The sequence below is a fragment of the Thalassophryne amazonica genome, chromosome 7 (assembly GCF_902500255.1).
Source record: "Thalassophryne amazonica chromosome 7, fThaAma1.1, whole genome shotgun sequence".
Lineage (NCBI taxonomy): Eukaryota > Metazoa > Chordata > Actinopteri > Batrachoidiformes > Batrachoididae > Thalassophryne > Thalassophryne amazonica.
The window spans coordinates 83,972,473-83,984,325 of NC_047109.1; the positions used below are offsets into that span (position 1 = coordinate 83,972,473).

General features: G+C 43.3%; 1 protein-coding gene across 3 annotated transcripts in view; it reads right to left on the minus strand.

Annotated features, from left to right (window-relative positions):
- si:ch211-197h24.6 overlaps positions 1–11,613 on the minus strand; it is a 32,506-nt gene extending 20,893 nt beyond the window's left edge. The window contains exons 1-3 of one of the 3 annotated variants that reach the window (XM_034174884.1): positions 11,507–11,528; positions 5,437–5,538; positions 126–156 (exon numbers count right to left, since the gene is read on the minus strand). Coding sequence is in view for 2 of the 3 variants with exons in the window: in XM_034174882.1 (XP_034030773.1) it covers positions 5,437–5,474 (38 nt within the window). In the remaining variant the exon portion in view is untranslated. Of the gene's footprint in view, positions 1–125; positions 157–5,436; positions 5,542–11,506 lie in introns of all 3 variants that reach the window. The other 2 variants (XM_034174882.1, XM_034174883.1) reach the window with 2 other exon arrangements.
- Between the last annotated feature and the right edge of the window lie 240 nt (positions 11,614–11,853).

Here is an 11,853-nt window from a genome sequence, read left to right on the forward strand (position 1 = left end):
GTTTACTGAGAGTGTGTGTCACTGAGTGGTGAACATGCCACCACCTGTCACATGAAGCAGGAAAACCAAAGTTTCAAGCTTCAACTCTCAGCACGGGCAGTGGCACCATATGCAAAAGGACTTACCTGTATCGGCAGAATACTGCAGCTGCCTTCTCTGTCAGTGGAGGGAATAAACCCAAATGAAGAAGAGAGACATATGCATTAGTGACAGGACGACACTCAGAAGTGGACAGAACTCCTCATCCATGACATTATATATGCCATAGACTCATTGGTTTTCCTCATCCTCCTTGGTCCCTGCATCAAGCAGTGACATATCACAGGGACAAGTCCCTGAATGTTGCCTAAACAGGCTCTGGCAATTAAACTGTATTCTCATTATGTGAGAATGTACAACAAAAAAATTACAGGAAAACATAAACATTTAAAAACTGAATGTTAGCCAAAGTGACAAAGGCTGTGGCCACACCGGAGGTCACTGAGGTCAAGCCCTCAGTAAGTTCCTCAGAAGAAAAACTAAATTCTTCCAAAAATGCACCAAGGTGCTTTTCTTTAACCACAGTATAGTGCCCAAAAATATGAATGTCTCTGCCCAAAATCAATATGGCGCAAAGAAGGAAGATACCCGAGTACAGCTGGGGCAGGATGAGGAAGTGGCATCACTTGAAAACTGAGTGTGTTTGGTTCAGAATCCTGTCACTCAAAGATTTCTCTCAAAGATAATCTTCAAACCTCAGTATCTCAAACACTTCATTATTTGCCCCACATCAAACTGAAGTGAAATCACCCACTGAGTGAGTTCTCCCAGGCAACAGCATTGGAACATTATGTTTGACATTTTGGGCATATCTGGGGAAAGAGCAATGCTGCACTGGTGCCTTTTATTTATTTATTTTTAAACAGCTGAGCATTTCTTATCCCCTTTACGAGGTCTGTTTGAAGTAACGGACCTTTTTATTTTTTTCAAAAACTATATGGATTTGAGTCATGTGCGCTTGCATCAGCCAAGCTTGAAACTTCGTGCGCATGCGTGAATTTTTTCACGCCTGTCGGTTGCGTCATTCGCCTGTGGGCAGGCTTTGAGTGAGCACTGGTCCAGCCCCCTCGTCGGATTTTCATTGTCAGGGAAATAGATGAACGACTGCCGCTTTGCTCCATGAAAATTTTTTCAGAAACTGTGTGAGACAGCCAGGTGGAAACCATTCGGAAAATTCAGATGGCTTTCGGTGAAGATTCTATCGGCATCACACAGATTAAGGACCATTACAACCGGATTAAAGACGGCCCACACTGGCGGAGGGCGCGCCGTGCTCTGAGCGGCCATCGACAGGCAGAAACGACGAGATCATTTCCAAAGTGAAGGCTGTGTTGATCCGGGACATCGTGTGACTACCAGAGAAATTGCGGAAAATGTGGACATCAGCACTTTTGCGGCACATTCCACTGTTACAGGAGATTTTGTAATGAAAGACGTGTGGAGGAATTCGCGCGTCGGGACGGAACCGCTCATGGCGCACAACAAACACCTCCGTGTTGGAAGTCTCACAGGACATGTTGTGGCATGCCCAGCTGTTACACAATTTCTCGGATACTCACTCGACTGAAAAGCCACCGAAAGCGGTCTGAATCTTCCGAATGGTTTCCAACATGGAGGTGTTTGTTGTGCACCATGAGCAGCTCCGTCCCGACGCGCGAATTCCTCCGCACGTCTTTCATTACAAATCTCCTGTAACAGTGGAATGTGCCGCAAAAGTGCTGATGTCCACATTTTCTGCGATTTCTCTGGTAGTCACACAACGTCCAGGATCAACACAGCCTTCACTTTGGAAATGATCTGGTCGTTTCAGCCTGTCGATGGGCGTTCGGAGTGCGGCGCGCCCTCTGTCGGTGTGGGCCGTCTTTATTCCGGTTGTAATGGTCCTTAATCTGTGTGACGCCAATGGAATCTTCACCGAAAGCCATCTGAATTTTCCGAATGGTTTCCACCTGGCTGTCTCACACAGTTTCTGAAAAAATTTTCATGGAGCAAAGCGGCAGTCGCTCAGCCATTTCCCTGACAATGAAAATCCGATGAGGGGGCTGGACCAGTGCTCACTCAAAGCCTGCCCACAGGCGAATGACGCAACCGAAAGGCGTGAAAAAACTCATGCATGCGCACGAAGGTTCAAGCTTGGCTGATGCAAGCGCACGATTCAAATCCATATAGTTTTTGAAAAAAATAAAAAGGTCTGTTACTTTTCGGACAGACCTCGTATGTACCATTTATTTAATTTTGAAATTACTGCAGTAATAAACTGCTTTAAATTACTGCAGTAATTTCAAAATTACCAATCTCTCTGGGGGTCTTGGCATCACAGTCTTGGCAAGTGATGGCACGGCCAGATCGTGGGCTTTGCTGTGGGGCCGTCTACTTTGAGAACTTTTATAAGGCTGATTTTACTGCCAGGATGTTGGACATCTCCAATGCCAGTGTTCTGGTGGGTGATTTGCCAGTCAGGTGCAAATCCCCGAATTTCAGCAAGAGTGCAAAGGTGGCGAAACAGCAGAGGGCGTTAACCAGCACTGAAATCATTTTCTTCCATTTGGGGCACAGGGATCAACTCAGCAGAATCTAAAAAGGATCAGCTGCCCCACTCTGGACTGGAAAGGGGGCTCACCATACTCTCTATGATGAGCAATGCATTTGCAAAGGTCATTAGCCACAGCTAATGCCAGCTGCTCACTGTTCAGCGACCACAGCACTGTGGCTTCAGGTCCAAAAAGCGACTGCACCCTAAATCATTATACGCAAGCATAATAGTAGTTCTTTTTGGACACCCGTGTTGGTTTTTGCAAGGACCTTGATTTGGTTGATTGCAGTGCGATGTGGGACATCCTTCATATTCACAGGATCTCAATTAAGTTGTTGGACACTGGTCTTGTCAGCGCTATGTGGAGGCAGAGTCTCTGACTTGTTCCCAGTGAATTCTGGTATTTGTCACAGATGTATTTTAGCACCTACTCTGTTGAACAGATGCACTAACTCAGCACCAGGTAAGATCATAGAGTCCAATAACTCAGGCAGATTTGTGGGTGATGAACGGATCATCAACCTTGACTGTAAGCACCTCATGATTCAGTTCAATTCAGAGGACTGTGATATGATTCAATACATTTTGATGCAACCATTCCATCCATCCATCCATTTTCTTCCGCTTTATCTGGAGTCAGGTCGCGGGGGCAGCAGCTCAAGCAAAGCCGTCCAGACCTCCCGATCCACACACACCTCCCCCAGCTCCTCCGGGGGAACCCCAAGGCGTTCCCAAGCCAGCCGAGAGACTTAGTCCCTCCAGCGTGTCCTGGGTCTTCCCCGGGGCCTCCTCCCGATGGGACAAGCCCGGAACACCTCTCCAGCGAGGCGTCCAGGGGGCATTCCCTCACTCGTGAACAATACCCCGAGATACTTAAACTCCTCCACTTGAGGCAAGGACACTCCACCGACCTGAAGAGGGCAAAACACCATTTTCCGGTCGAAAACCATGGCCTTGGATTTGGAGGTGCTGATTTTCATCCCGGACGCCTCACACTCAGCTGCAAACCGCCCCAGTGCATGCTGAAGGTCCTGATTTGACGAAGCCAACAGAACCACATCGCCCACAAACAGCAGAGAAGAGACTCTGTGGTTCCCAAACCAGACCCCCTCTACACCCTGGCTGTGCCTAGAAATTCTGTCCATAAAGATATTGAACAGAACCGGTGACAAAGGGCAGCCCAGGCGGAGGCCAACGTGCATTGGAAACAGGTTTGACTTACTACCGGAAATGCGAACCAAGCTCCTGCTGCAGTCTTACAGGGACCGGATAGCCCTTAGCAAAGGACCCCGGACCCCGTACTCCCGGAGCACTCCCCACAGGGTGCCCCGAGGGACATGGTCATATGCCCTCTCAAGATCCACAAAGCACATGTGGACTGGTTGGGTGATCTCCCATGAACCCTTGAGCACCTGATGGAGCGCGTAGAGCTGGTCCAGTGTGTAGCGACCAGGACGAAAACCACATTGCTCCTCCTGAATCCAAGGTTCGACTATCGGTTGAATCCTCCTCTCCAGTACTGTGGAATAGACCTTACCGGGGAGGCTGAGGAGTGTGATCCCCCTGTAGTTGGACCACACCCTCCGGTCCCCCTTCTTAAACAGAGGGACCACCACACCGGTCTGCCAATCCAGAGACACTGTGCCCGACCGCCACGCGATGTTGCAGAGGCGTACCAGCCAAGACAGTCCCACAACATCCAGAGACTTAAGGTACTCAGTACGGATTTCATCCATCCCAGGAGCCTTGCCACCGAGGCGCTTTCTAACCACCTCGGTGACTCCGGCCTGGGTAATGGATGAGTCTGCCTCTGAGTCCCCAGTCTCTGCTTCCTCTTCGGAAGACGTGACGATGGGATTGAGGAGATCCTCGAAGTATTCCTTCCACCGCCCGACAACATCCTCAGTCAGGGTCAACAGCTCCCCACCCGCAATGTAGGCAGTGCTGGTGGAGAGCTGCTTCCGCCTCCTGAGGCGTCGGATGGTCTGCCAGAATTTCTTCGAGGCTGACCGATAGTCCTCCTCCATGGCCTCCCTGAACTCCTCCCAGACACAAGTTTTTGCCTTTGCGACCGCACGGGCTGCAGCACGCTTGGCCTGCCGGTACCTGTCAGCTGCCTCCGGGGTCCCACCTACCAACAAAGACAAGTAGGACTCCTCCTTCAGCTTGACAGCATCCCTTACTTCTGGCGTCCACCACCGGGTTCGGGGACTGCCACCACGACAGGCACCAGAGACCTTGTGACCACAGCTACTTGTGGCCGCATCGACAATGAAGGTGGAGAACATGGTCCACTCGGACTCCATGTCTCCAACCTCCCCCGGGATCTGGGAGAAGCTCTTCCGGAGGTGGGAGTTGAAGACCTCGCTGACAGAGGGTTCCACCAGTCGTTCCCAGCAGACCCTCGTGATACGTTTGGGCCTGCCAGGTCTGACCGGCTTCCTCCCCTCCCAGCGGATACAACTCGCCACCAGGTGGTGATCGGTTGACAGCTCAGCCCCTCTCTTCACTCGAGTGTCCGAGACACGTGGCCAAAGGTCAGATGATACGACTACAAAGTCAATCATCGACCTCCGGCTTAGGGTGTCCTGGTGCCTGTGACTAGCACAGAAGTCCAACAACTGAACACCACTCAGGTTCAGATCGGGGAAGCCATGCTTCCCGGTCACCCCCCTCCAGGTTTCACTGTCACCGCCCACGTGGGTGTTGAAATCCACCCCCAATGTATGCAATGGGGTGGGTGAGTGTGTGTTTTCATGTCAGTGAAGAAATACAAGGCCACTAACCATAAGCCAGCATAACATTTTATATTTTTTGCATACGTAAAACGCATCATTGCAACACAAAATTAACAGCCAACTTACCCGTGCTTTTTTAGCTTTTTGAATTGAATGTACCACATTCTGTGTGTTGCTAGTGGGAAGTGGTGGGTTATAGTCCAGGGCTTCCATTTCAAGATTTTTCAACTGTGAAACACAGAAAAAGACATGATAAAAAAAAAAAAAAAAAAAAAAAAAAAAAAATCATCTAAATATTACAATTCCTGTTAGAAGCAGCCACTACTAAGTGAGCACCATTTAGATTTGGCCTGATTTGTATACAGTGATGAAAATGGGCCATGGGAAGAGAAAGAAGGGAAAAAAAAACAAAAAAAAAAACAACAAATTGGCGGGGGTGGGGGGTCAAGTTCCTCCCCTAAAAACTTGAAATCTCATATGCATTCTGGTGCATTTTCAGGTTTATTTACCCACCAAATCCCCCCCAAAATAAAAATGATAATAATTCCTTAAGTCAAGTTTTCCATCCCAGTCTTTTCACACAACTTGTATTGTGCTGCCTATAAAAAAACAAAACAACAAAAACAAAACAAAAAGCATTGTGGCTCAGAAAATTACACAGTAAAATAAATGACAATTCAAAGAACTCAAAATAATAATTTTCAGTGTCAATTCAGATGGAACAACAGAAGTATTTGTGGCACATTATCAACTAGTTGAATCTTCACTCACTTCTGAGTTTTCCTAGTTCTGGCAGGAGATTTTGAGCCATTAATAATCTTTTTCAAATTCTTGGCCACCTTATGTACAGATGTCCGGGTTTTCAGTTGTTTTTGCCGGGACAATCCCAGTTCCTGCCTATGGTCATCTTTATCTTTGGCTTTTAACCATTTCTTTTTAAAAATACAAATACTGCTTATATTGATAGGTACTACATTCATTTATTCACTTTTCATTGCATATAAAAATATAGGTGAGGTCTCTAGGAAAAATAATCGCTTAACTGGCTTGACCTTGATTTAAATATTATAAAAAGTACATGAAAGCCAACATTTGTTTTATTATGATAGAGCAAGTGATAATCAAATAAAAATATCTTCTTACCTTCCTGTTTGTTTTTCTGAGAGTTAAACTCTCATCTGTATGGTAACAGCATTAGCATTGTTAACAGCTTCGGCAGCTTCACCCATTAACTGCACTTAATGCGTGATTACTAGAAAAATACACAGCTCATAACTTTTAATGCCCACAACAAAGTAAACCTTTGGAAAAACCTCCGAACAGTTCCCAAAAACATGATCAATTAAACACCCAAACCCAAACCAAAAATGACCCTCCTTCTCCGGAGTTTATTGGCCATTTGCAAACCAACACAGAGCACTACCGCCACCAACTATTTGGTGTGGAACACGAATAGATTCTGGTGCATGTTTAAAAAAAATAAATAAAAATAAAAAACCCGGAAACGTTCACCACCTACGTAAAAACCCAAATTTCCAACATTCATCACTGGTAGAGGTGGTCTGGGGGCGGCACAATTGGACTCGTGCATGGAATGCATGTAGCGTGATCGCAGTGCTGGAACATAGACCTCGGGCATCACATCACTGAAGCAACTCTTCAACTTAATTACTGCTAATGTTATTTTATTGCTAATTGGATAATACAGTCTATTCATTCAACATCATCTGATTTATAATGGGTCTGGTTTCTCACTTTATTAATTAAAGTGACTCTTGGTCAGTGAGCAAAGCCATTAAATATTTCCTCATTTGCTGCCTCTGGAAAAAAAAAAAAAAAAAAAAAAAAAAAAAAAAAAAAAAAAACCTTGCAGTATGATTGATTGATAAATTCTTTACTGCCAGCATTCCCACTCCTTGTGATAAACACGTGCACCTGCACCTACTGGTCATAAAAATTTGGGGTACAGTGGCTATTTTTGAGGTGCAGAAAAAAAACATGACCAAAATATTATTGTTTTATCTCTTATTTCTACATGTCAAACATAGCAATTTGGACATTGCACCGCAGGAGAGAAAAGCTGTTGTGAATTAATTGATAGTCACAGTCTCATGATTCAAAAACAATGTGGTAAAATACTGATAACGTCATGATTCAATTTGTCTCACACACACACACAAACATATTAAATTCTGATGTGTTGCATATGTGCAACTCGCCAAAATACTGTACACACTTTGCTTAATTTTTTTTTATCACTGCGTTTACTGTAATGATGACCGACTAGCAATACCAATATGAATAAATGTTGACAGTTCAAGAGTAGGAATGGGTATCGAGAACCGGTTCCTTTCGGGTATCGTTAAGAAATGATTCGATCCACCGACATCAATAAGCTTTGTGCTTAACGATTCTGTTATCGGTCCTTCAGAGTGGCCGTTGTTTTGGCGGGTATTTGTCAGGAAAATGATAATTTCTCTACACTGATTACAGACCCTGCAGCGGGTCCTTAATCAACTTTTCTGCAGCGCGGTTTTGCTTTAAACCTTGAACCAATCGAAGCAGTGGTTCGCAGATTGAAGCAATGCTTCGATCAACTGCTTCGTTTATTTCTTTCTTTCGCTTAATTTTCCCCCGCTAAAACCCTAAAGAGCATACGTCTGAGTATTATTTACCTTTTCTATGTTAAACGGACCTGTTATCGTCTTCTGCAACAGTTGATAGATGTATTTTATAACTTAAAAACGGGAGCGATGCTAACGCGTTAGCATGCCTGAGGCATTTTCAATGTTAAAAGTTAGCATTTAGCAATTGCAGCCGTCATCACGTTCGGGTGCATTTGTTTTCAAATTGTAATATTCGTTAAATTTATTTTTGCTTATATTAATAATCTAATGATTATATGCAATTTTAGAGAAAGAGACAAAAAGAACCTGAATAGAAACACAACAGAAAATATATAACAGCAACTAACAATGAACATAAATAAATACATACAGAAATAAATGTTTCCTGTGAACACCTAGTGACTCTCACACCTCCATTTCATCCATGTCTTATTTAAGTTTAATGACAGTTTGTTTCGGTCAAACCATATTTTCAGTTTGTTAATTTCTTCAGTGATTTCCTCCAGAACTACCTGCCAAACTACAACCCCTGGCAAAAATTATGGAATCACCGGCCTCGGAGGATGTTCATTCTGTTGTTTAATTTTGTAGAAAAAAGCAGATCACAGACATGACACAAAACTAAAGTCATTTCAAATGGCAACTTTCTGGCTTTAAGAAACACTATAAGAAATCAAGAAAAAAAGATTCTGGCAGTCAGTAACGGTTACTTTTTTAGACTAAGCAGAGGAAAAAAATATGGACTCACTCAATTCTGAGGAAGAAATTATGGAATCACCCTGTAAATTTCCATCCCCAAAACTAACACCTGCATCAACTCACATCTGCTCGTTAACATTAACCCTATGTCATGAAATTGACCCTATGTGTCTTTTTGCAAGGAATGTTTTCACAGTTTTTGCTCTATGGCAAGATGCATTATCTTCTTGAAAAATGATTTCATCATCCTTAAACATCAGAAAAGTGTCCAAAATATCAATGTAAACTTGTGCATTTATTGATGATGTAATGACAGCCATCTCCCCAGTGCCTTTACATGACATGCAGCCCCATATCATCAATGACTGTGGAAATTTACATGTTCTCTTCAGGCAGTCATCTTTATAAATCTCATTGGAACGGCACCAAACAAAAGTTCCAGCATCATCACCTTGCCCAATGCAGATTCGAGATTCATCACTGAATATGACTTTCATCCAGTCATCCACAGTCCACGATTGCTTTTCTTTAGCCCATTGTAACCTTGTTTTTTTCTGTTTAGGTGTTAATGATGGCTTTCGTTTAGCTTTTCTGTATGTAAATCCCATTTCCTTTAGGCGGTTTCTTACAGTTCGGTCACAGATGTTGACTCCAGTTTCCTCCCATTTGTTCCTCATTTGTTTTGTTGTGCATTTTTGATTTTTGAGACATATTGCTTTAAGTTTTCTGTCTTGACGCTTTGATGTCTTCCTTGGTCTACCAGTATGTTTGCCTTTAACAACCTTCCCATGTTGTTTGTATTTGGTCCAGAGTTTAGACACAGCTGACTGTGAACAACCAACATCTTTTGCAACATTGCGTGATGATTTACCCTCTTTTAAGAGTTTGATAATCCTCTCCTTTGTTTCAACTGACATCTCTCGTGTTGGAGCCATGATTCATGTCAGTCCACTTGGTGCAACAGCTCTCCAAGGTGTGATCACTCCTTTTTAGATGCAGACTAACAAGCAGATGTGATTTGATGCAAGTGTTAGTTTTGGGGATGAAAATTTACAGGGTGATTCCATAATTTATTCCTCAGAATTGAGTGAGTCCATATTTTTTTCCTCTGCTTGGTCTAAAAAAGTAACCGTTACTGACTGCCACAATTTTTTTTTCCGTTTTGGTCTCACAGAACGGCTTTGAGATGGCGTTCAGACAGCTGTCGTTGGTTTTTCCATCGAGTGATTATCTGAGAAATTGTGGATGTGCCTGGACATGCCAGAACATCCAAGCCATCTGAATAATTGAAGGCCACACTAAAACAGACGCTCTGTTGGTCAGTGAAAGTGTCAGTCAAACAATTGTCTAGATCCATAAAAACATAATTTTACAGATACTTATAAGGAGTGAAAATACAACCGTTTTACCAAGCCATTTGAGAGTATCCGAAACGCTTTCTCTACTTGATGAAGCACACAAGAAAAGCTGTAGCTGTAGAAAATTCCTGTCCTTCAGGAGCGATTAGAGATGGTTTTATTCAGCCAGTGTCTTGAGAGCAAATGATTAATCTGTTCCGAAATAATTATTTATAATGCAGTGTCCTGCACACAGTGCAGCATCCAGGGGAATGCATTGGCATGGCGAATTGCACGGCAGTGCGTGGGTTAAATGCACCCAAGTGTCAAGGTGGCTTAAGTGTAATTTGTGGGTGGTCCTTGAGTCATGCTGCTCTTCTCATCAAGCCAGCCAGAGTAGAGTTTGGATATCGGTTGGGGAATGATTTGCTGTCAGCATTTTTTTAAAAAAAGGGCAAAGCAATCTGTCGCCTTGCTTGTGATACAAATCAGTACGTTTCATCCCACCTGTGTTCATTATATATTGGATCAAAATTAGACACGTGCCTATAAGCCTAATAAATGACACAGCATACAGGGATATGGACCAGACAGTTACCTCATGATTAGAGGCACCATTCAGATGCCATTCCCCAACCAGAACCATGATTATTTTTATTCTTTACGAATAATTAATTTCACACTCTCGGAAATACGAACGTAGTGCACAACATCGATAAAGGTCCACAAAGCAAAACAGTGATCAGATGAATCAATGTTTACGAATAGACACTTGGCACTTGCCTGGGTCACAAGTTGGGCAAAACCTGAATTTTCAGTTTGTGTGCAGCATAAGGTTCAGGTTTTCTTCTTTGGACACCAATACCACGTTTTCGCATGAAATCGTTCAAGGAATTTGGGCCGCAATGGAAACAAGCACTTTTTTTTCTTTTTTGTGTTACCCTGTATTTTATGTATTTGTGTTTAGTTAATACATTTTTGTATTATTTTACATTCTATACGCATAAAAATCACTCAAATCAATCAACGCACCAACGGGAAAAATAATCAAGTTCTCTGTCATTACCGCTGTCCACAGAGTCAAGTCACAATGCCTCGAGACTGGAGTTTACACCTCTTGCTCTTTGAGCTCGCATGCGAGACCCGGAAGACAGCGAGTGTGAAAAGGCTTATTAGCACAAGTTTTACGGCGGATGCCCCTACTTACACAACTCCACATTACAGGGGGAAATGTGGCAAGGCCGGGAACGTTTCGCACTGACGACTTGGCCGCCACCACCCCTGCAGTTTTTGAAATTAATGTCAAATGTAAATTATTTGACCTTAAAGTTATAACTAGTTATTCGCTCGTGTAGTAACAACAGGTGTTCACTTTATTTATGAAACGCCCATTTAGATTCTAGAACTGATGTCGTACGATAGCTTCTTGCTAACACAATAGCTATGAAAACGCAAATATTTACGAGACATATTCGGCAGTTAACACACACAACCAAATTTATTAGAAGACGAAGATTATTTTCACAAACATACCTGACTGAGACTTTTGATTAAAAAAATGCAAGATTGTTAAAGCGGTAGCTGATCAAACAAGGACAAAAACAGCGTGCGTCACAGCTAGCTTGCTCGAAAGACCCAACTAAAGCGCACAAAGTGCTATATACCGCTTTGTGATCTAATGCTATCGCCTGTTTAAAAATAACATCTTCTAGTATGTTTTTATTTCTGCGGTGTAATATGAATGCCCGTAGACAGATTTTGGCGAAATTAAACTACGTGACCTGAACTACCACATTCTGTATATATGTATTCATGAAAAAGAATGTAAAATAATAATACAATTTCTAAGGCCGATGTGTAGGCAACTATGTGGTGCGTTT